The 22,012-nt window shown below is 46.7% G+C and overlaps 1 protein-coding gene across 3 annotated transcripts in view; it reads right to left on the bottom strand.

Moving 5' to 3' along the window:
- The window catches only part of LOC143707733 (MAM domain-containing glycosylphosphatidylinositol anchor protein 2), a 288,467-nt gene that overhangs the window by 43,279 nt on the left and 223,176 nt on the right, over positions 1–22,012 (bottom strand). For all 3 annotated transcript variants that reach the window (XM_077200059.1, XM_077200057.1, XM_077200058.1), the window contains exons 10-11: positions 17,557–17,705; positions 672–849 (exon numbers count right to left, since the gene is read on the bottom strand). In XM_077200059.1, coding sequence (XP_077056174.1) covers positions 672–849; positions 17,557–17,705 — 327 coding nt within the window. The remainder of the gene's footprint in view (positions 1–671; positions 850–17,556; positions 17,706–22,012) is intronic.

Genomic DNA, 22,012 nt, shown 5'->3' with positions numbered 1-22,012 from the left:
CATGTAACCAACCCCAAAACGCTCGAGTATTTAAAAATAACTCAACTTAGCAATAGTAAATAGCTCATGAACTCAGCTACACTAAAACATCTGGGGTGTTATTTTTTCAGTGTTCGGGTAGTTTTTATGTTACCCAAACCTGGGTCTTGAGTTATTTATCGTGGGCTTTTTGTGACCTCTTCAAGAGGAGCAGTGCAGGAATTATCATGTAAACCAGTGGCTATGTGGAGTATTGCTTTTTTTTTTTTTAAGTTTAGAGGATTTAAGTTAATCAATCTGTAAACATTAATTAATGTATGAAATCGATAAAATAAAATTATATTCAGCCTTAAAGTTCTGCATAATTCAGGGCGTGGCCACTTGAGTGACAGGTGGATTGCCGCTGATGTCACTACTAGCCGTTTATCTGCCAGCGTTAGCGCCACGTCACCTCAGCTAATCCGCCTCGCTGCACACGTTCGTTTATCTGGGAGTGACGCTGCCAAGATGGCGACGGCTGGCTCCGCCCACTTTAGGCTTCAAAAACGCTCTTCAGAAACACTACGGGTGACGCACACTACGAACATATATATTTACAGTCTACGGTTCTGTCCTATATTTACCCAGCCCTTGTGTTGAAAACAACCCAAATTGGGTTGTTTTTAACCCAGTGTTTTTCATGCGTGTCGTACCACTGTACGTGACGATCCGGGTGGTTGAATCCCCCTCTCCGAAGCGTGTGATCGGCGTGAGTCGGACCACGTACGCCTCGGGTCGGATGAGCTCCGTCAGGTTGTGTGTGATCAGTTCTCCCTTCTGGATGTTTCCTTCCACGGGAATCTCCTGCTCCCACCATCGCTGCTGCCCCGTCTGAGGGAGAAATCAGGGAAAATACATTCCTGTGAGAATGTTAAAGAAGCCATTTTATCTTGATGTTGTTTTCAGCCTCTACTAGAACAGGTTTTCTTGCTTGAATGTTGATTATTTTCCTAATATTCTCCATTGTTGCGGCTCCTCTCTTCCCAGTCTGTCAGTAACGCTCTGTTTACTTCCTGTCTCTATGAAGCCCCTCCTTCTGAAAAGCACACTGTGCTCTGATTGGTCGGCTGGATCAGTGTGTTGTGATTGGTCGAGAGCTTCGAGTGTCTTTGGGAAATGTCCCGCCCCTTACCATAACCGCCAGTTTAACACACTACTAACTAACTCAACCAGGCCCCGCCCCTTTATTCTGTGCATGAATTATTATAATGAGGAATATTGTGACTAGTTCGTTCCCGGAAGAAACTCAAGATACAATGGAGGCGTTTCAGGGGTTCAGAAACACTGACACTGATATAGAGAATAACTGGAGCTTTTTCATCCTCAAACAGCAACAGGACACACACTAAAGACAGATCAACATCGAGGAAAATCCATGAAAAATACCATAATGTGGAGCACATGGATTACATCGAAACACATTCAACATGAGACAAACACATTCCCACTAGAGATAAATACAGATTCAGTGTGCTTAAGTTCACACACTTTATTAAAGGAATAGTTCATCAAAACAATCAGTCTATCATCATTAACTTTCTTCTGTTGAACATAAAAAAGATATTTTGAAAAGTCTGTGTTGTTTTCTCCATACAATGAAAGTCAATGGAGTCCAAATCTTGTTTGGTCAAAATATCTTCTTTTGATAACACTTTACATTATCTTTTAACATTAGTAAACTACTTACAGTTCAGAACCTTTACTGATACATTATTAAAATCAAACGTTTTATCTGTTATTATTTAATGGACTTGAACTAATATGAACTACCAATGAACAATTATATTTTTTATTAACTAAAATTTAACATTTAACATTAATAAGATTCAAGATTGGAGATTAATATAAAACAACCGTAATGCTCAGTGTTTGTTAATGCATGTACTAACATTACTTCTGCCACCATATTTCAATTTTAGTTCATGTTTTAGTAATCTAGTTCAATTTAGTTCTTTTAGTATTGCAGGATAAACTAAACAAACACGAGAAATGTTGATTGGCAACAAGCTGAAATGAAATAAGTTTATTTTTTTAAATGTTCATTTTATTTCAAGCAATTACATTTTTTAAGATTTTTTATTTATTTTAATTTTAGTGAACAATAATATCCCTGCTGCAAAACACATTCCCATCCATCACTAGAAACATTAGTTCCCTTTCGTTGTCACTCCGAGTTACGTCGGATGACGACGAATGGGGTTTCGCTTAGAACACCTATCGACTTCGAGTATTACAAAACGAGCCAATGGCAAAGAAATGCCATGGGTCTGCGGAATTTGCATGGCGTAACTCCGCCCCACCTCGTGGGTATAAAAGGAGGAAGCCGGCAACAAGCAGATATGTTTTCGCTTCGGAGCCAAGAGTATTTCTTCACTCCACAGTCATCTCTGACTTCGCTCTACGAGAGGAGCTTCTCTCTCCGGTGTTGGTGTGACGGCGATCTGCAGCGAGCTCACAGTGCCTGCTGATCTGTGCAGTAATCTGCCAGTGTGTGTGTGTCTCCCTGTGCGCTTCAACATCGCGGAGTTTTTTTTTTTCTCTCCTCTCATAAAAGAGCTCGCACGCGGCACGTCTTTTTAAAGACGGCTCGCCCGTGCATGTCTGGTTGCAGCGGACTGGTGTCGGACTCTGATGGGCACGAGCGCTGTCTAGTGTGTTTGATCATGCTTGAACAGCGCTCGTGGGTGACTCATGTTCTCGCAAGGGAACGTGATCATCGCGTCATATATAGGTCGAGACTCGGTGAACTCGCAAGAGTGAGAGTCCCCTCATCCACCCCCCGATCTTCGGCGGGTGGCCAGGGTGACCTGAGGGTTACGGTCTGGAACAAGGCGCCGACTATGTGTCCGTGACCCCAGCCCCCCTCTTCAATGACGGTGCCCGCTAGTGAACTGCTGATTCCCGCGAGTCTACCCTCTGGTGGCCCGCGTGTTTCAGTTGAAGCTACAGAGGAAGATGCCATGTCTGTTGCAGCATCACTAGGTGGGCTTGAGTCTTCTGGAAGTGAGGGCTCGTCACAGCTGCCACCTTCCGGTGTGCATACGGCTGTGCCTGAGTCTGATCCGGAGATGACGGCCATGCTTTCCTGGGACGATTGGTTTTGGGTAAGGCCGCCGACCCTCGTCCGCGGCAAACCCCAATACCTCTCTTCCCGGACGTGCAGGATGAGATCTCGAAGTCCTAGAAGACCCCCTTGTCTCCTCAGGACCGCCCGCTGATCTCATCCGCCTTTCCTCCCCTCGATGGGGCCGCTGCCCTTGGGTACACTGGGGTTCCCCCGGCTGAACGCTCTGTTGCGATGCTATGTGTCCTCAGAGTGCTTCTTCTCGGCGCAATCCTAAGCACCCGCCCGTGGCCTGTAGTTTTTCGTCTACGCTTGTGGCGAGATCCTATAGTGCCACGGGACTGGCACCCGCCTCACTGCATGCCATGGTCATTCTGCTGGTCCACCTGACCCAGATGCTCATGGACCTGCACGAGGGCGGGACTGACCCAGGGCTCTTCACTGAGCTGCGCGCTGTCACTGACATTGCTCTCCGAGCGACGAAAGTGGCCGTACGCTCCCTGGGTCAGGTGATGCTCACCATTCTGTGGCTGTACCTGTCTGATGTGCTGGACGTCGCGCGGACCCGTCCGTCCGACATTCCCATATCCCAGGTCGGCCTCTCCGGCGGTGAGGTTGAGGGCTTGACCAACAGCTCTCAGGCGCTCATGAGCAGACTGACGTTGATTCTGTCCCGACGGCCCCGCCGTCCGCCCAGATCCCTCGGTCTGCCCACCGCCGAAGGCGCCCTCCCACGGCTCCCACCCCGCCCGTTCACCCGGGCCGGATCTGGGGGCCGCGGGCGGACGCCACAGCCCCTCTCCAGCACCGCCCCCCGCTACACGCCGGGTTAAGTGGCGCTCCTGAGACGGGCTCCTCGGGGATGGAGCAGACTGAGGTTGACTCTGTCCCGACGGCCCCGCCGTCCGCTCAGATCCCTCGGTCTGCCCACCGCCGAGGGCGCCCCCCCGCGGCTCCCACCCCGCCCGCTCAGCCGGGCCGGCTCTGGAGGCCGCGGTCGGACGCCAAAACAGTCCTCTCCAGCCCCGCCCCCCGCTACACACCGGGTTAAGCGGCGCTCTTTGGATGGGCTCCTCAGAGATGGGACTCAGTTCTTTCCAGGAGCTGGTAGCAGGACCACTCCTTTCCCCGGGTGAGGGCCGGGGAAGAATCCTTATTCTCCAAAGAACTGACTCTTCCGTCTCTGAGCACAGAGAGTTCGGACGTCACAGAGCGCCGCCCACATGCCGTGCTCTCCTCGTCCCCCTCTGTCCCGGAGGTGGTTGACACGGCGTGCCGTCCACGACCGCTTCGCCCCTGTCCCCCTCTGTCGTCAGACCCTTGACAGAGCAGGCCCCCGTGGAACGCTGGTCCTTCCCTGGCCTCCTCTGTCAGGGTGCGGTTTGACCTTGCCCCCACACCGGGCCGCTATGCCGTCCACGTCTGGGCCGGTCATTCCGCTTCGCCGCACCACCGGGGGGACGTCTGTGGTTCTCGACGCCGCTGGCACAGTTGGGAGCCTGCCTAGAGCTTCCCTATCTGTTCCGCTGGGTCGCGCGAACCATCGGCTCGGCTATGCGATTCAGTTCGCACGGTCTCCTCCCCACTTCAGGGGAGTCCGCTCCACTTTGGTCGTTGGCTATGCCCTATCATGAGAGCGGAGGTTGCTACCCTACTGGCGAAGGGTGCGATTGAGACTGTCCCTCCAGCCGAAAGGAGGTCCGGGTGTACAGCCCCTACATCATTGTCCCAGAGAAGTCTGGTGGGTTACGGCCAATCCTGGTCCGAACCGCTCCCTTCACAGGCTGCCGTTCAAGATGCTCCTGGCCAAACGCATTTCTGGATGTGTGCGGCCACAGGATTGGTTTGCAGCGATCCACCTGAAGGACGCCTACTTTTATGTCTCCGTTCTCCTTCGACTCAGACCATACCTACGGTTTGCTGTCAGGGCACGCGCATATCAGTACGCTGTTTTCCCATTCGGGCTAGCCCTGTCTCTTCGCGCCTTCACAAGGTTGTTGAGGCTGCATTTGTTCCTCCATGGGAACACGGGGTTCGCATCCTGAACTATCTCGGTGACTGGCTGTCTTAAGCTCACTCCTGAGACCAGGTTTGCGAATACAGGGACCCAGTGCTCCGGCACCTAGCTCGTCTGGGCCTTCGGGTCAACCGGGGAAGGAGTAAACTTTGCCCCGTGCAGAGGAGCTCTTTTCTCGGTTTGGACTTGGTCGCCTTCTCCACTCAGCCATTGCTGACTTGCCTGAGACTATCAAGCGCAAGAGTGCGGTTCCACTGAAGTTTCTTCAGAGGCTCCTGGGGCATATGGCATCTGCAGCCGCGGTTTGCCGCTGCAGATTGCTTCATATGAGACCGCTTCAGCTTTGGCTCCGCGACCGAGTCCCGAGGTGTGCATGGCAACACGGCACCCTCCGAGTACCAGTTACTCCGACCTGCCGTCAGACCTTCACCCCGTGGTCGAACCTCAGTTTTCTACGGGCCGGAGTGCCCCTGGAACGAGCTTTGCGGCATGTTGTTGTAACGACAGATGCCTCCTCCACGGGCTGGGGTGCCATGTGCAATGGACGTGCTGCCGCAGGCTCCTGGACAGGACCCCGACGCCTCTGGCACGTCAATTGCCTAGAGTTGCTGGCCGTACGTCTTGCTTTGCGCCGCTTCCGGGCCGTGCTCAAGAACCAACACGTACTAGTTCGTTCAGACAATACCGCCACTGTAGCATACATCAACCATCAAGGTGGTCTACGCTCCCGCCGTAGGTCGCAACTCGCCCGCCACCTCCTCATATGGAGTCAGAAGCATCTGAGGTCGCTTCATGCCATTTATATCCCCGGAGCCCTGAACTGTGCAGCCGACGAGCTCTCACGGCTTCAGCCCCTCCCGGGAGATTGGCGACTCCATCCCCAGTCGGTTCAGCTGATTTGGGACCAGTTCGGGGACGCGCAGTTAGATCTGTTTGCCTCTCACGACTCGCCCCATTGCGACCTGTATTATTCCCTGACCGAGGGCACGCTCGGCACGGATGCACTGGCGCACAGCTGGCCGCGGGGCCGCAAATATGCGTTTCCCCCAGTGAGCCTTCTTGCGCAGACCCTGCGCAAGGTCAGGGAGGACGAGGAGCAGGTCATTCTGGTCGCGCCATACTGGCCCGCCCGGACCTAGTTCTCCGAACTAGTACTCCTCGCGACAGCACCTCCTTGGCCGATTCCCCTGAGGAAGGACCTCCTTTCTCAGGGACGGGGCACCCTATGGCAGGTTTGAGTACCCTACCACCAGCGGTGGCGGCTACCATCACTTCCGCTAGAGCGTCGTCCACGAGACACGTCTATGCGTTGAAGTGGAACCTCTTCGTCAACTGGTGCTCTTCTCACCAAGAAGACCCCCGGAGATGTTCGATTAGTGTCGTGCTTACCTCCCTTTTAGATAGGCTGGAGCGAAGGCTGTCTCCCTCCACCCTGAAAGTCTATGTTGCCGCTATTGCCGCACACCATGACCTGGTCGAAGGTAAGTCTGTTGGAAGGCACGACCTGATCATCAGGTTCCTGAGAGGAGCGAGGAGACTGAATCCTCCTCGCCCTCCTCTCGTTCCCTCTTGGGACCTCTCAGTGGTTCTAACTGCCCTGCGGAGTGCTCCCTTTGAGCCGTTGCAATCAGTGGAGCTTAAGTTCCTGTCTATGAAGACAGCGCTCCTGGCTGCATTGGCCTCCATCAAGAGGGTGGGGGACCTGCACGCTTTCTCCGTTGACGAAGCGTGCCTGGAATTTGGGCCGGCTTACTCTCACGTGATCCTGAGACCCTGGCCTGGATATGTGCCCAAGGTTCCTACCACTCCCTTCCGGGACCAGGTGGTGAACCTGCAAGCGCTGCCCCCGGAGGAGGCAGACCCAGCCTTGGCACTGCTCTGTCCAGTACGCGCCCTCCGCGCCTATGTAGACAGGACGCAGTGTTTCAGGACCTCTGACCAGCTCTTTGTCTGTTATGGTGGGAAGCTGAAGGGAAAGGCTCTCTCCAAGCAAAGGTTGTCTCACTGGATAGTGGACGCCATTGCTTTGGCATACCAGCAGCAGGGTCGACCGTGCCCCCTTGGTGTGACTGCCCACTCCACCCGGAGTGTGGCATCCTCTTGGGCTCTAGCGCATGGCGCCTCGCTAACAGACATCTGCAGAGCTGCAGGCTGGGCGACACCTAACACATTCGCCAGATTCTACAATCTCCGAGTGGAGCCAGTGTCCACTCATGTACTCGCTTCAACCGGCTAGTACTGGACCCGCTCAGGTGTCTTCGCTTGCTCGCCATTCCACTCTACGGACTGGATACGTGCGAAATTCTCCTCAGGTGAGCTTCCCCGAAAGCCCTGAGTTCCTCCAGCACTCCTGACGTTGGCGCCAGTGTCTATTGCCTGTGCGTCGGCTAGGTGCCTCCCGTGGGCATGGTCCCTCCCCTGAGCGACCCCCACATGTGTATTTCCACTGTAAGCCTCTTGAGCATGTGTCTTTCCCTTGGCAAGCCACCTTGCCACCCCTGGGGTTGAAATATTCCACCTGCGGCTGGACACCCCAGTGTTCTCCATGTCTCCTTCGGGTCACATGTGTATTCCCTAAGTCCCCCCCTCTGGGTTGGCAATAATTGCATATTTCCTCTAAGCTATGGGATATGCTCCCCAGTGTACCTTGGTATTCCTGTGCTAAATAGGAGTCCTTCGTCCGTGCCAGTCTCACGACAGGGATCTCAGATCTACGCAGGGCACTGGAAGACAGCTGAGAAGGTGGCGTGATTAGACTGGTAACCCCATTCGTCGTCATCCGACGTAACTCGGAGTGACAACGAAAGGGAACGTCTCGGTTACGTATGTAACCCTCGTTCACTGAGTAGGGAACGGAGACGTTACGTCTGCCTGCCACTTTCCGCTGTACCGCGGGGATTGCCTGAGCTCAGTCTTGGCTCCTCAGCGAAGAAACATATCTGCTTGTTGCCGGCTTCCTCCTTTTATACCCACCAGGTGGGGCGGAGTTACGCCATGCAAATTCCGCAGACCCATGGCATTTCTTTGCCATTGGCTCGTTTTGTAATACTCGAAGTCGATAGGTGTTCTAAGCGAAACCCCATTCGTCGTCATCCGACGTAACGTCTCCGTTCCCTACTCAGGGAACGAGGGTTACATACGTAACCGAGACGTTTTACTGCAATGAACCTGCTAAGAAAATGCAGGAAAACTCCCAGTGGTTTGTGCAGAAACTGAAGCCATTAGGCCTTTAATTAAAGCTGAAACTGCTGCTTTCTGGGGGAACAGCTTTAGTTAACTAGTAAACGTCTCGATTACGTATGTAACCCTAGTTCCCTGATAGGGAACGAGACGCTGCGTCAAGCTGTGGGAACGCCTCTGCGTGTGTGCGTCATGAAGCACGTATGGAATAAGTCCAATGGAGAGACGGAACGTCATAGGCGGGTGACGTCATCGACCAGGAAACTATAAAGCACCCCCAAAACACAAGCGCGACAGCTTATGATAGGCCTGAAGGAAGCGCTAACGGGCATGCTGGGAGTATGGCAAAACGACGCAGCGTCTCGTTCCCTATCAGGGAACTAGGGTTACATACGTAACCGAGATGTTCCCTTTCAAGGGAACTCGAGCTGCGTCAAGCTGTAGGAACGCCAATACCCACGTCGCCATAGGAGCAAATGACCGTCATGTGGGAACTAGCGCACAGAGGACGAGAGCACCTGCGCCCCAGGAGTGGAACTTAAGTCCAATTAATAGAACTTAACAAATGTATGCGGTGAGGACCACCCAGCCGCATCACAAACATCACTTAGAGATACTCCTGACAACAATGCTTTAGAAGCAGCCATACTCCTAGTAGAGTGGGCTCGAACAGCCAAAGGTGAAGGCTGACCAGCCGACTCATAAGCAAGTGAGATGGCCTCAACCACCCACTTGCTAATTCTCTGTTTAGACGCGGGACACCCTTTCCTGGGTGGTCCAAAGCACACAAATAATTGTTCTGATTTCCTCCACAGGGCAGCTCTGTGGACGTAAGCATCTAACGCCCTAACCGGGCAGAGAAGGTTAAGCTTCTCCTGATCTGATGACACAAAAGGAGGAGGATAGAAAGCCTGCAGCAGTGTAGGTCTAACAACATTAGTAGGGACCTTAGGGACATAACCTGGTCTAGGGTATAGAAAAGCCTTAACCATACCAGGCGAAAACTCCAGGCACGAGGGTGCAACCGACAGGGCCTGCAAATCTCCGATTCTCTTAAGTGAGGAGATTGCAAGCAGAAAAAGAGTTTTGTAAGTGAGAAATTTCTCAGAAACTTCCTCAATAGGTTCAAAGGGGGCCAAAGAAAGGCCCTCTAGTACAATGGCCAAATCCCAAGTCGGCACCCTCGTATGAACTGCAGGCCTCAGCCTCAAAGTGCCACGAAGGAAGCGAGTTATAAGTGGGTGTCTCCCAAGAGAAACTCCACTGAAAGGGACATGGAAAGCAGCTAGTGCCGCCACATACACCTTTAGTGTGGAGGGGGATACCCTGCAGAGAAACGCTCCTGCAGAAACTCCAGCACTGCACCCACTGGGCCGTTAACTGGGTCCTGCCGGTGTTCTGCACACCAAGAAGTGAAAAGTTTCCACTTCAGGGCATATAACTTCCTCGTGGACGGAGCTCTGGAGTGAAGGATGGTCACAACAACCTCAGTTGAGAGACCAGATTCTATGAGCTGGGCCCCCTCAGAGGCCAAGCCCACAGTTTCCACAACTCTGGGCGGGGGTGAAATATCGTACCGCCCTCCTGAGAGAGTAGATCCCTCCTGATCGGAATCTCCAAGGGAGAGCCGTCCAGAAGAGATATTAGGTCCGCGAACCATACTCGGGCCGGCCAGAACGGGGCTACTAGAAGTAGGCTGACCCCGTCCCGGCGAACCCTCTCCAGAACTCCTGGTAGCAGAGCAACCGGGGGAAAAGCATACAGACGTGACCTCGGCCACGGCTGTACCAGAGCGTCCAACCCCAGAGGGGCTGGCTGACTGATGGAGAACCACAGATGACAGTGCGTTGTCTCCTTGGTAGTGAATAGGTCCACCTCGGCGCGACCGAAACTCAACCAAAGGAGCTCCACCACCTCGGGGTGGAGCCTCCATTCCCCCGGCCTTGGCCCCTGCCTCGAAAGGGAGTCTGCTACCACATTCAAATAACCAGGAAGATACATAGCTCTCAGAGACCGTAACTTCCCCTGGGACCACAGGAGGATCTGACGGGCCAACTTGTAAAGTGGACGCGACCGCAGGCCCCCCTGATGATTTATATACGAGACCACCGACATGTTGTCTGACTGAACTAACACATGATGACCTCTGAGGTCTGCTAGGAAGTGTTTCAAAGCTTGGAACACCGCCAATATCTCTAGACAATTTATATGCCATGATAGATGATGGTCCTGCCACAGACCTTGGGCTGGACGACCACTCATGACCGCCCCCCACCCTGTGAGGGAAGCATCCGTCGTTAGCGTTACATGACGACAAAGAGCCCCCAACACAGGCCCTTTGGATAGGAACCAGGTTTCTTTCCACATGACCAGAGCACGAAGGCAGCGCCGCATGACTTTGATCGTGTGGAGGGGATTTCCCCTCGGGGAGAATCCCTTGGTCCGGAGCCACCACTGCAGTGGTCTCATGTACAACAGGCCGCAAGGTATAACGTTGGACGCTAATGCCATCAGACCCAACAGTCTCTGAAACTGTTTTACAGTGAGTAGCTGGCCTAGCTTTACTTGTTTTCATAGCTGAAAGAATCGAAGCGATGCGGGTCGGAGAAAGTCGCGCCCGCATCGAGATCGAATCCCAAACGACACCCAGAAAAGTGGTCTTCTGAGAAGGAGATAATACACTTTTCTTTGCGTTCAGCCTCAACCCCACCTTTCTCAAATGAGCGAGAACAACATCTCGATGCTGAACCGCCATCTGCTCTGTCTGAGCTAAAATCAACCAATCGTCGATGTAATTGAGAATACGAATGCCCTGAAACCTCAGGGGCGCTAAAGCTGCATCCATGCATTTCGTGAAAGTGCGGGGAGATAAAGCTAGGCCAAATGGAAGAACCTTGTATTGGTACGCCTCGCCCCCGAAGGCGAACCTCAAGAACTTCCTGTGTTGTGGAAGGATGGAAATATGGAAGTACGCGTACTTTAGATCTATCGTGACAAACCAGTCCTCGGATCTGATTTGTGACACGATCTGCTTGATAGTGAGCATCTTGAATTTTAGCTTCCCTACCGAGCGATTCAACAGGCGCAGATCTAAAATTGGACGCAACCCCCCATCCTTCTTTGGAACGATGAAATATCGGCTGTAAAAACCTGACTCCAAACTGGGAGGAGGAACCCGTTCTATAGCCCCCTTTTGAAGGAGCGCTTTCACCTCTTGTTCCATTACCAGAGCCTGCTCGGGGCCCACCACTGTTGGCAGAACGGGCCCCTGAGGGCACCGAAGAAGAGCGGGCACCGTGTAATGCGGTGAACACCTCTCTCCCACGGCAGGGACCACCCTCAGCATCCTGACGCCAGTGGCGTCAGGACTTCCTCTTTGCCGAAGCCTTCTTAGCCATAATAACTGTCCTCAGATCAGTTTTGCCAGAAGACTTCGGCTGAGAGTGCCGCGTCTGGTCCCACTGTTTGGAAGGGGGAGCGCGAGACGCGACACTCTGCTTCTGTTGCGCCCTATGTGAGGAGCTGACTGACGGCCTGGACTGCTCCCGCCCAGCAGTACCGGGGACATGAATTTTAAGAGGCATAAATTTCTGAAACGCTGCCGATTGTTTCTTCTCTTCCTGAAATCTGTCTATGACAGTATTTACAGAATCACCAAAAAGACCATGAGGAGAGAGAGGAGCGTCCAAAAGAAAAGCTTTGTCTTGTTCTTTCATACCAGAGAAATTTAACCATAGATGCCTCTCTGCGGCCACCAGGGCTGCCATAGTACGGCCCATTAGCTTGGCCGACTCCTTGGTGGCGCGCAGAGATAAATCTGCAGCCTGATGCAGTTCGCGAACTACATCAGTGCTGACCTCTTGAGTGTCACTCACATCCTTTAATAAGTCAGCCTGGTATGCCTGCAAGATGGACATCGTGTGCAGGCACGCCGAGGCTTGAGTGGCCGCCGAATACGCCTTACCCACTAAAGCTGACGTACTTCTAATAGGCTTAGATGGTAAAAGTGGTGCTTTAAAAGAAGAGATGACTAGCAAGCGCCTCTTCTGCTTTGGGCATCGCCCCATAACCATGAGATTTAGCCCACCACAATGTTTGAATAAGTGGAAGTTTGAGGGCTAAAAACACGATAAGAGACCGGCTTTTTCCACGATCTCGAAACCTCTGTGTGGAGATCAGGGAAGAATGGCAAGCACCGGCATGGAGCTTGAGAACGGGAAGGCAAAAATCTTTCATGTAATTTAGATTTTTCTCTAGACTCCTGCCTAACAGCTGGCCACTCGATGCTTAATTTAGAAACAGCACGAGTGAGCACCTCCATAAGCTCCTCACTTTCGGGAGAGCGAGATGGCGAATTATCGACATCTCCCGCATCCAGACTAACAACATCCAGATCCTCAGAACTGGATAGTTGCAGTACTGGGGCCTCAGTTCGGGGGGAAGAAACCGCAGAGCGTGCTTCCGAACCCGAGACTGAGGCACTGGATCTAACAGGTAAGGGCTGAGATTGGGCAGAGCCCGTCTCAAGCCCCGCTGTTAGATCCATCTGCGATCCCCACGAATGACGTCGCCGCTCAGCCTCGGCATAAGCGGGACCCGATCTGCGGGGATCGCGAACCGAACCACTCTCCTCAAAGAGTGATCGGCGGGAGCGGAGCGTTCTAAGAGGCAAACGCTCGCAATGCTCACAATCAGCCCCCTCGAGAGCTGAGTGGGCATGCTGCACTCCCAAACAAACAACACATAAGCTGTGTGTATCCCCGCTCGTTAAATAGCGCGAGCAGGGAGGAACACACTTCTTAAATTGTTGTTCGCTCGCCATTGTCTCTCAATATAATATATATATATATATATATATATATATATATATATATATATATATAGTTTTTTGAAATAGTGAAACTCCTGCTTAGTGACAGACAAAAACACTTGAGACAGATCCACATATAGCGCTTACTGAAGGCAAAGAAGCTGTCGCGCTTGTGTTTTGGGGGTGCTTTATAGTTTCCTGGTCGATGACGTCACCCGCCTATGACGTTCCGTCTCTCCATTGGACTGATTCCATACGTGCTTCATGACGCACACACGCAGAGGAGTTCCCACAGCTTGACGCAGCTCGAGTTCCCTTGAAAGGGAACTGGTAAAGTGCTGTTTTATTACTGGTAATCGCAGGTATTATTCACCGGTGGCCCTTAGGATCCTGTCAAATCCCGTTTCCATGGCAGGATTGAGAATTAACCGGATCAGAGACAGATTCTTTAAGCTCAAAACTCACCGTTCTTACACTAAACACCCGTCGAGTCACATCACAGCAGGTTTAACACATTATTACACCGGTTTCCTTATAACGACTGCTGTAACTTGGTCAGCTGACCTCGAACTGCCAAATCCAATGAATTGAAGGAAATCATTTAATAAAATGTAAAAAAAGTGAAAAAAATAAAAAAAAGTTAAATTAAAAAATAAAATGACAAAGACATGAGAAAAAGAAAGCAAATTAAAAATTTAAAATAATAAATAAAATAAAATGACATGAGTAAAAATTGCAAAATAAAATTAAATATTTAAATAAATACAAAGATAAAATAAAATAGAATTACTCATGAAAACATGAGTAAAAATTGCAAAATACAATTAAATAGATAAGTTAATAAGTAAAAATAATAATAAAATGACTCACGAAGACACGAGTAAACCTCGAACTGTCAAACCGCACTGAAAATGAAAGATCCAGCAAACGCTGTCAGTGTGAACAGCTTCGGTTCTCCACTGCATTCACGCAGTTTCTCACACTCGTCTTCGTAACATGAATCCTCACGCACTTCATGTGACCTCACAAGCAGATTTCTCTGATCAAAGCAGGAGAACGCCAGCGAGATGTGGAAGTAATCACAGAGCAGAAACTGAAGATGATCGTGAGATTCACACAGGAGACGTGAGAGATATGGACAAACATGAGAAGAGAGAACGCACTGGAAAAATAAAACTATAAAAATAATGCAATTAAAATAAATGCAATGCAATGCAACAAAATAAAATAATGAAATTAAATGATAAAATATATATATATTTTTTTTAAATCACAAAGACATGAGAAAAGAAAGCAAAATAAAAATAAGTAAATCAAATTAGTAATGAAGACATAAGTAAAGACTGCACAACAAGATTTTATCTTAAAAAAATAAGATAAAATAAAAATAAAAATAAAAAAAATCACAAAGACACGAGTAAAAATAGCTAAATTAAATTAAATTAAATACATAAGTAAATAATTAAAAACATAAAATAAAATATAGTGAAAGCAAAACAAAAATAAATAATGAATAAAATAAAATAATATAAAATTAATCATGAAGACAAGTAAAAAATGCTAAATAAAAATAAATACATAAGTAGATAAATAAATAAAAAGAGTAATTTTATTTTAAAATAAAATGACTCACTTAAGTAGTACAGAAAGCAAAATACAATTAAATAACCAAATAAGTAAATAAAATAAAATAAAATGACTCATGAAGACATAAGTAAAGATTGCAAAATAAAATTAAATACATACGTAGATAGATAAATAGATAAATAAAATTAGTAATTTTTTTTTTTTTAAATACAATTAAAAAACAAAATAAGTAAATAAAATAAAAATTACTCACGAAAACATGAGTAAAGAATGCAAAATTAAATATTATTATAAAATGAAATAAAATAAAATAAATCATGAACAAATGCCTGGATATAGGATCCACTGGGAATAGTACACTACCATTGGCATGTTATTTCCAACATATGATGAAAACATGAGTAAAGAATGCAAAATTAATAAATAAATAAACAGATATATAAATAATTTAGTAGGCAATAGTGGCCTAAAAGCCATGCATAGATGCATAAATAGAAGATCCACTGGAAATAGTACACTATAGGGCAACATTGGCATATTTAATATTTCCAGAACATAATGATTGAGACATTCAATCTCACATGATGTGATGTAGCATGAAGAGTTATCACGAAGCCTAGTGTTAATTCCCAGTCGAGCTGAGAGATAAAAATAGCATCGCTCACACACAGATCCGGGGCCCACAGTTATTTACCCAGAAGCCCTCGCTCTCCTGCTTCATATGCACTCCCGCACCGTCCGGATGAATGTGAGACTGGAGGAAAGACTCCTGTGCGTTCACAGATGCAAACGTGTTTTCTGATCATCTATTCAAATTATGAGTGAAATAAATGTAAACTAGTTGTCAAGTTTAACTAGATGTACTAAAATAAAATTATTCAAAACTATCACTGTTAGTATAGTATTATTCATATTTTGAAATAGATTTTATTCGTATAATTATTAGTAATGTTAATTTTAGTTTAATGTTTTAGTCATTTCATTGTGTTTTTGTCATTTCATTAGATTCGTTTATGAACTCAAACACAGGTCATTTACACACTTCTACGTGTGCTTATGATGAACTATTGTCATTAATTACACTCTCAGTGTTGCTAATATTGTCAGCTATACAAATCCTCAGATCGCTTTAGACTTAATATCTAGATCAAATTGTTTTAGATTTTTAATATCTTCAGTTATTTTGCTTCTCCAGTTAATGTATCCTGATGTCAGAATGTTCATTTATTAGTCAGATATTTGTGCTGGAAAACAGAAATACTGAAGAAGAACATCATTATTGCACTGGAGCGGGTGTGTGTGTGTGTGTGTGTGTGTGTGCGTGTGTGTATGTGTGTGTGTGTGTGTGTGTGTGTGTGTGTGTGTCACACTTGAGAACTGTGGCAAAACAGACGAGTGGTGAAAAACACCAACAAATTAGTCAATGGTGTGTGTTTTTGCTCTTTTCCAGTGTATGGTTCTACTACATTCTAAAAAATCTTGGGTTACCTGGGTTGAGCCTTTTGGGTACATTTTTTATGTTATTTTTTAAGTGTTTGGGTAGTTTTTGTGTTACCCAGATCCTGGGTCAGACGTAACAACCCAGTGTTTGAGTAGTTTTTATGTCACCCAGATCCTAGGGCAGACGTAACAACCCAGTGTTTGGGCAGTTTTTATGTGTCCCAGATCCTGGGTCAGACGTAACAACCCAGTGTTTGAGTAGTTTTTATGTTACCCAGATCCTAGGTCAGACGTAACAACCCAGTGTTTGGGTAGTTTTTGTGTTACCCAGATCCTGGGTCAGACGTAACAACCCAGTGTTTGGGTAGTTTTTGTGTAACCCAGATCCTGGGTCAGACGTAACAACCCAGTGTTTGAGTAGTTTTTGGGTTACCCAGATCCTGAGTCAGACGTAACAACCCAGTGTTTGATTAGTTTTTGTGTTACCCAGATCCTGGGTCAGACGTAACAACCCAGTGTTTGAGTAGTTTTTGTGTTACCCAGATCCTGAGTCAGACGTAACAACCCAGTGTTTGATTAGTTTTTGTGTTACCCAGATCCTGAGTCAGACGTAACAACCCAGTGTTTGAGTAGTTTTTGTGTTACCCAGATCCTCTGTATATGTTCTGTATATGTTCTCTGATGTTCTGTATATCATTTAATTTCATGCAAAGCAACATACAGGGGCATCGTAAGTCACGAGTGTCGCGTCAGTCTTTTCACAGGATGGAAACGCCTGATGCCTTGCATAATATTTTATGATTTTATTAAAAAAGAAACAGAATATGAATACTTAGAACTGTACACTGATTGTTTATGGACAGGTTATGGAGTCACAGCATAGTTTGGCAATCTGAAGTTATAAGTTCCTCTGCTGAACATGACACGAGATCCAGCACCGTTACGGTGGACACGCGACAGCAGACACTGCTCCATTACACTGGAATTACTCCTAAATGTTTACTTTTTACTTCTAATATTTGTTAAACAAGCTGAAATGTATGGAATATGTATACAAAACTATGATAAAATATGATAAAAATAATAATTATCATTCAGTGGTTGTGTGGAGTATTTTAAAAACATTTAGAATAATAAAAAAAGCTAGTACAATAGTAAAACCGAATGAACCCAGTATGCTGGGTTAAATAAACAACCCAATTTGCTGGGTTAAAAATTAATCCAACATGTGTTCTGTCCTATATTTAGCCAACCCTTGGGTTGTTTTTAACCCAGTGTTGTCTGGGATGTGAAGTCACACCTGATATCTGTAGCAAAACAGACAACGTAGTGAAAAATACAATGAAATTAGCCAATGGCGTGCGTTTTTGCTGTTTCCCAGTCTGTGGGTCATTTGGAGGACTGTATTGAGCCGAGAGAACACATTCCCCCAGCACTGACCTGTCGTATGCCCAAGCGATAGGCCATGATCCGGTCCACGGCGCCGGGGTTCATCTGAGTCCACTGAAGCTTGTAGCCGTAAACCCGAGGCCGGTTCTGCCACAGCGGGTTATAGGTGTCGTAGTAGAACTCAGGAGAGAACGCCTTCCCTGCACAGAACACACACACACACACACACACACACACACACACACACACACACACACACACACACACACACACACACACACACACACACACACACACACACACACACACACACACATCACAGGATGAACACACACACACACACACACACACACACACACTTGTAGTGTTTCCATATTTTATGGGGACTTTCCATAGACATAATGATTTTTATACTGTACAAACTGTATATTCTATTCCCTTACACTAACCCTACCCCTAAACCTACCCATCACAGAAAACTTTCTGCATTTTTACATTTTCAAAAAACATCACTTAGTATGATTTATAAGCTGTTTTCCTCATGGGGACCAAAAAATGTCCCCACACGAACAAGGATTTCATATATTGCCATCCTTATGGGGACATTTTGTCCCCATAATGTAGGGTTTACCAGGCCACACACACACACACACACACACACACACACACACACAAACACACAAACACACACACACACTAGTGGGTCAGTATCAGTTTACATTTCCTTACATTCCTTTATGCCATTGATTGTAATAATCGAGTGAGATCTCCGTTTGCACGTCGAGTCGAGCCGCTATCTGATCTCACCATCATCATTTTTATTTTTTTAATTAATGGGTGTGATGTCACATTAGAAACGTGACAAATCATTTTATTTAATTTAATCTAATATTATATTGTATTTATTTATTTATTTGTCTGTTTAATTTTATTTGTATATGTATATGTATATATATACCATATAATCTGGACAACATCAAATTTGAAGTTCACAAAAACTGAGCCGCAAAATGATTTAAAGTATCGTTTCCATGTAGCGTAATGTTCAATTTGAAACCAGTTTTCAGCAAATGAATTTTTAAATGTTTAAGCTTACGAATCATGTAAAAAAAGGCAATAAAAGCATGCAGTGACACTGAGAGTGAAATATGAGCACCAGCTCCTGATTTCAGCAGGTCTGCATGGAGAGCTGATGAAGACGCTGGGGAACGAGAAGATGCTGATCTCTGCAAACATTCGCTGGTGTGTGTGTCAGACGAGACTTATTACACGAGACACACACTTTTAATGAACCACTTCAACCGCCACAAAACTAAAAATCAGGAAAACTTTGCGGCTTATGGGACAAATTATGACAGTCCTGCTGCAAATCCAGTGATTTTAGCTTTAGGAGACATTCAGCCCCGCTGGAGCTGCAATACATCCATCACACACTCGTCTAAAAGAGGAGGAAGATCCATCACACACTCGTCTATAAGAGGAGGAAGATCCATCACACACTCGTCTAGAAGAGGAGGAAGATCCATCACACACTCGTCTAGAAGAGGAGGAAGATCCATCACACACTCTTCTAGAAGAGGAGGAAGATCCATCACACACTCTTCTAGAAGAGGAGGAATATCCATCACACACTCTTCTAGAAGAGGAGGAAGATCCATCACACACTCGTCTAGAAGAGGAGGAAGATCCATCACACACTCTTCTAGAAGAGCAGGAAGATCCATCACACACTCTTCTAGAACAGGAGGAATATCCATCACACACTCGTCTAGGAGAGCAGGAAGATCCATCACACACTCATCTAGAAGAGGAGGAAGATCCATCACACACTCTTCTAGAAGAGGAGGAAGATCCATCACACACTCTTCTAGAAGAGGAGGAAGATCCATCACACACTCTTCTAGAAGAGGAGGAAGATCCATCACACACTCTTCTAGAAGAGGAGGAAGATCCATCACACACTCTTCTAGAAGAGGAGGAAGATCCATCACACAATCTTCTAGAAGAGGAGGAATATCCATCACACACTCTTCTAGAAGTGCAGGAAGATCCATCACACACTCTTCTAGAACTCAACTCAACTCAACTCAACTTTATTTATAGAGCACTTTCAAAACCACAAGTGGAACCAAAGTGCTGTACAGAAGGTATAAAAAAAAAAAAAAGTAAAAACAAAGACATAAAAACAATGCAAACATATGACATAAAAACTTACAAAGCATTGTCAAATGCTAAAGAGAACAAGTAAGTTTTAAGCGCACTCTGAAAAGCACCCAATGAAGGACAAGTTTTTACAGACAGAGGAAGGTCATTCCAGAGCCTAGGAGCTGCAACAGAGAATGCCCGATCACCTTTACATTTCAAACGGGATCGCGGAACCATGAGAAGCAATTGGTCATTAGAGCGCAGAGATCTACTTGATTGACAGCGGCTGATTAAATCAGTAACATACTCAGGTGCTAGGCCATGCAGAGACTTAAAAACATACAACAAAGCTTTGTATTGAATTCTGTATCGTATGGGTAACCAATGTAATTTAATTAAAACCGGAGTAATGTGCTCTCTCTTCTTAGTGCCCTTAAAAAGTCTGGCAGCTGAGTTCTGAACGAGCTGCAAGCGGAAGAGAGAAGCCTGACTCACACCCAGATACAATACATTACAATAATCCAAACGGGATGACACAAAGGCATGAACAACCTTCTCCATATCGTCAAAAGAAAGGATAGATTTCAATTTAGAAATTGATCTAAGATGGAAAAAACTATTCTTAACGACAGCATTGATTTGCCGTTCAAATTTAAGCTCAGAGTCAAAAATGACACCAAGGTTCCTCACGCTAGACAATTTTTTCCCAGGAAACAACTCCAGGCAGTCATCATCCACACAGCCCTTATTTCCAAATAAAATCATCTCGGTCTTATCCTCATTTAATTGGAGAAAGTTATTCGCAAGCCAACACTTAACTTCGGCTAAACATGCACGGAGAGACTGAATGGCACATTTATGCCCATGTTTCAGTGGTAAGTAAATTTGAGAATCATCCGCATACAGGTGATACTGAATCCCAAATTTCTCAAAAATCGAGCCTAGAGGGAGCATATAAAGGGAAAATAAAATTGGTCCCAGTTTAGAGCCCTGTGGAACCCCACACACAAGAGGGGCAACAGAAGAAAAATAATCCCCTAAACTGACTGAAAAAGTCCTATCCTTCAAATAGGAAGAGAACCATTTCAGGGCTAAGCCCTGAATACCAACCTGATTCCTAAGACGACCAATGAGAATGTTATGATCAACTGTATCAAATGCCGCTGTAAGATCTAACAAAAGCAAAACAACACGGTTTCCAGAATCAACACCTCGTAGGATATCATTAGAGACCCTCAAAAGAGCAGATTCTGTACTATGACCAGCTCTAAAACCTGACTGGAATCTATCGGCGATGTTATTCCTCATTAAAAAGTCATTAAGCTGTGCATGCACAATTTTTTCCAGTATCTTCGAAATAAAAGGCAATTTTGAAATCGGACGAAAACTACTCATGTCAAAGGGGTCTAAGCCGTTTCTTTTTAGAAGGGGCTGAATAACCGCATGCTTAAAAATAACCGGAACAACACCAGATGACAAACTAGTGTTCATAATAGACAGAATACTTGGGCCAATTGAATCAAGTACATTCTTAAACAGAGAAGAAGGGAGCACATCACCAGGAGACCTGGTGGGCTTCATATGAGCAGTTATATCATTAAGCTGCTGCAAAGAAACAGGCATAAAACAGGTTAATTGGTTCGTAGGGTCAACATGAGCAATACAATCATTGACAACAGATGAAATCTGAGATCTAATTCCATCAACTTTACCAATAAAAAAGTTTAAGAACTCTTCACACATCTTAGCAGAAGGAGTGAATGAAGGAGTAGCGGTAGGAAGAGGAACATGTGAAATTAGAATAATTAGAAGAGGAGGAAGATCCATCACACACTCGTCTAGAAGAGCAGGAAGATCCATCACACACTCTTCTAGAAGAGCAGGAAGATCCATCACACACTCTTCTAGAAGAGGAGGAAGATCCATCACACACTCGTCTAGAAGAAGAGGAAGATCCATCACACACTCTTCTAGAAGAGGAGGAAGATCCATCACACACTCGTCTAGAAGAAGAGGAAGATCCATCACACACTCTTCTAGAAGAGGAGGAAGATCCATCACACACACGTCTGGAAGAGCAGGAAGATCCATCACACACTCATCTAGAAGAGGAGGAATATCCATCACACACTCGTCTAGAAGAGGAGGAAGATCCATCACACACTCGTCTATAAGAGGAGGTAGATCCATCACACACTCTTCTAAAAGGGGAGGAAGATCCATCACACACTCGTCTAGGAGAACAGGAAGATCCATCACACACTCGTCTAGAAGAGCAGGAAGATCCATCAAACACTCGTCTAGAAAAGCAGGAAGATCCATCACACACTCGTCTAGAAGAGGAGGAAGATCCATCACACAC

Source organism: Siphateles boraxobius, unplaced genomic scaffold, assembly GCF_051911475.1.
Source record: "Siphateles boraxobius isolate OS27281-9 unplaced genomic scaffold, OSU_SipBor_1 115, whole genome shotgun sequence".
In the NCBI taxonomy this organism is placed as follows: Eukaryota; Metazoa; Chordata; class Actinopteri; order Cypriniformes; family Leuciscidae; genus Siphateles; species Siphateles boraxobius.
Note: the sequence above shows the minus strand (reverse complement) of the source record. Positions and strands in the feature narration are given on the sequence as shown.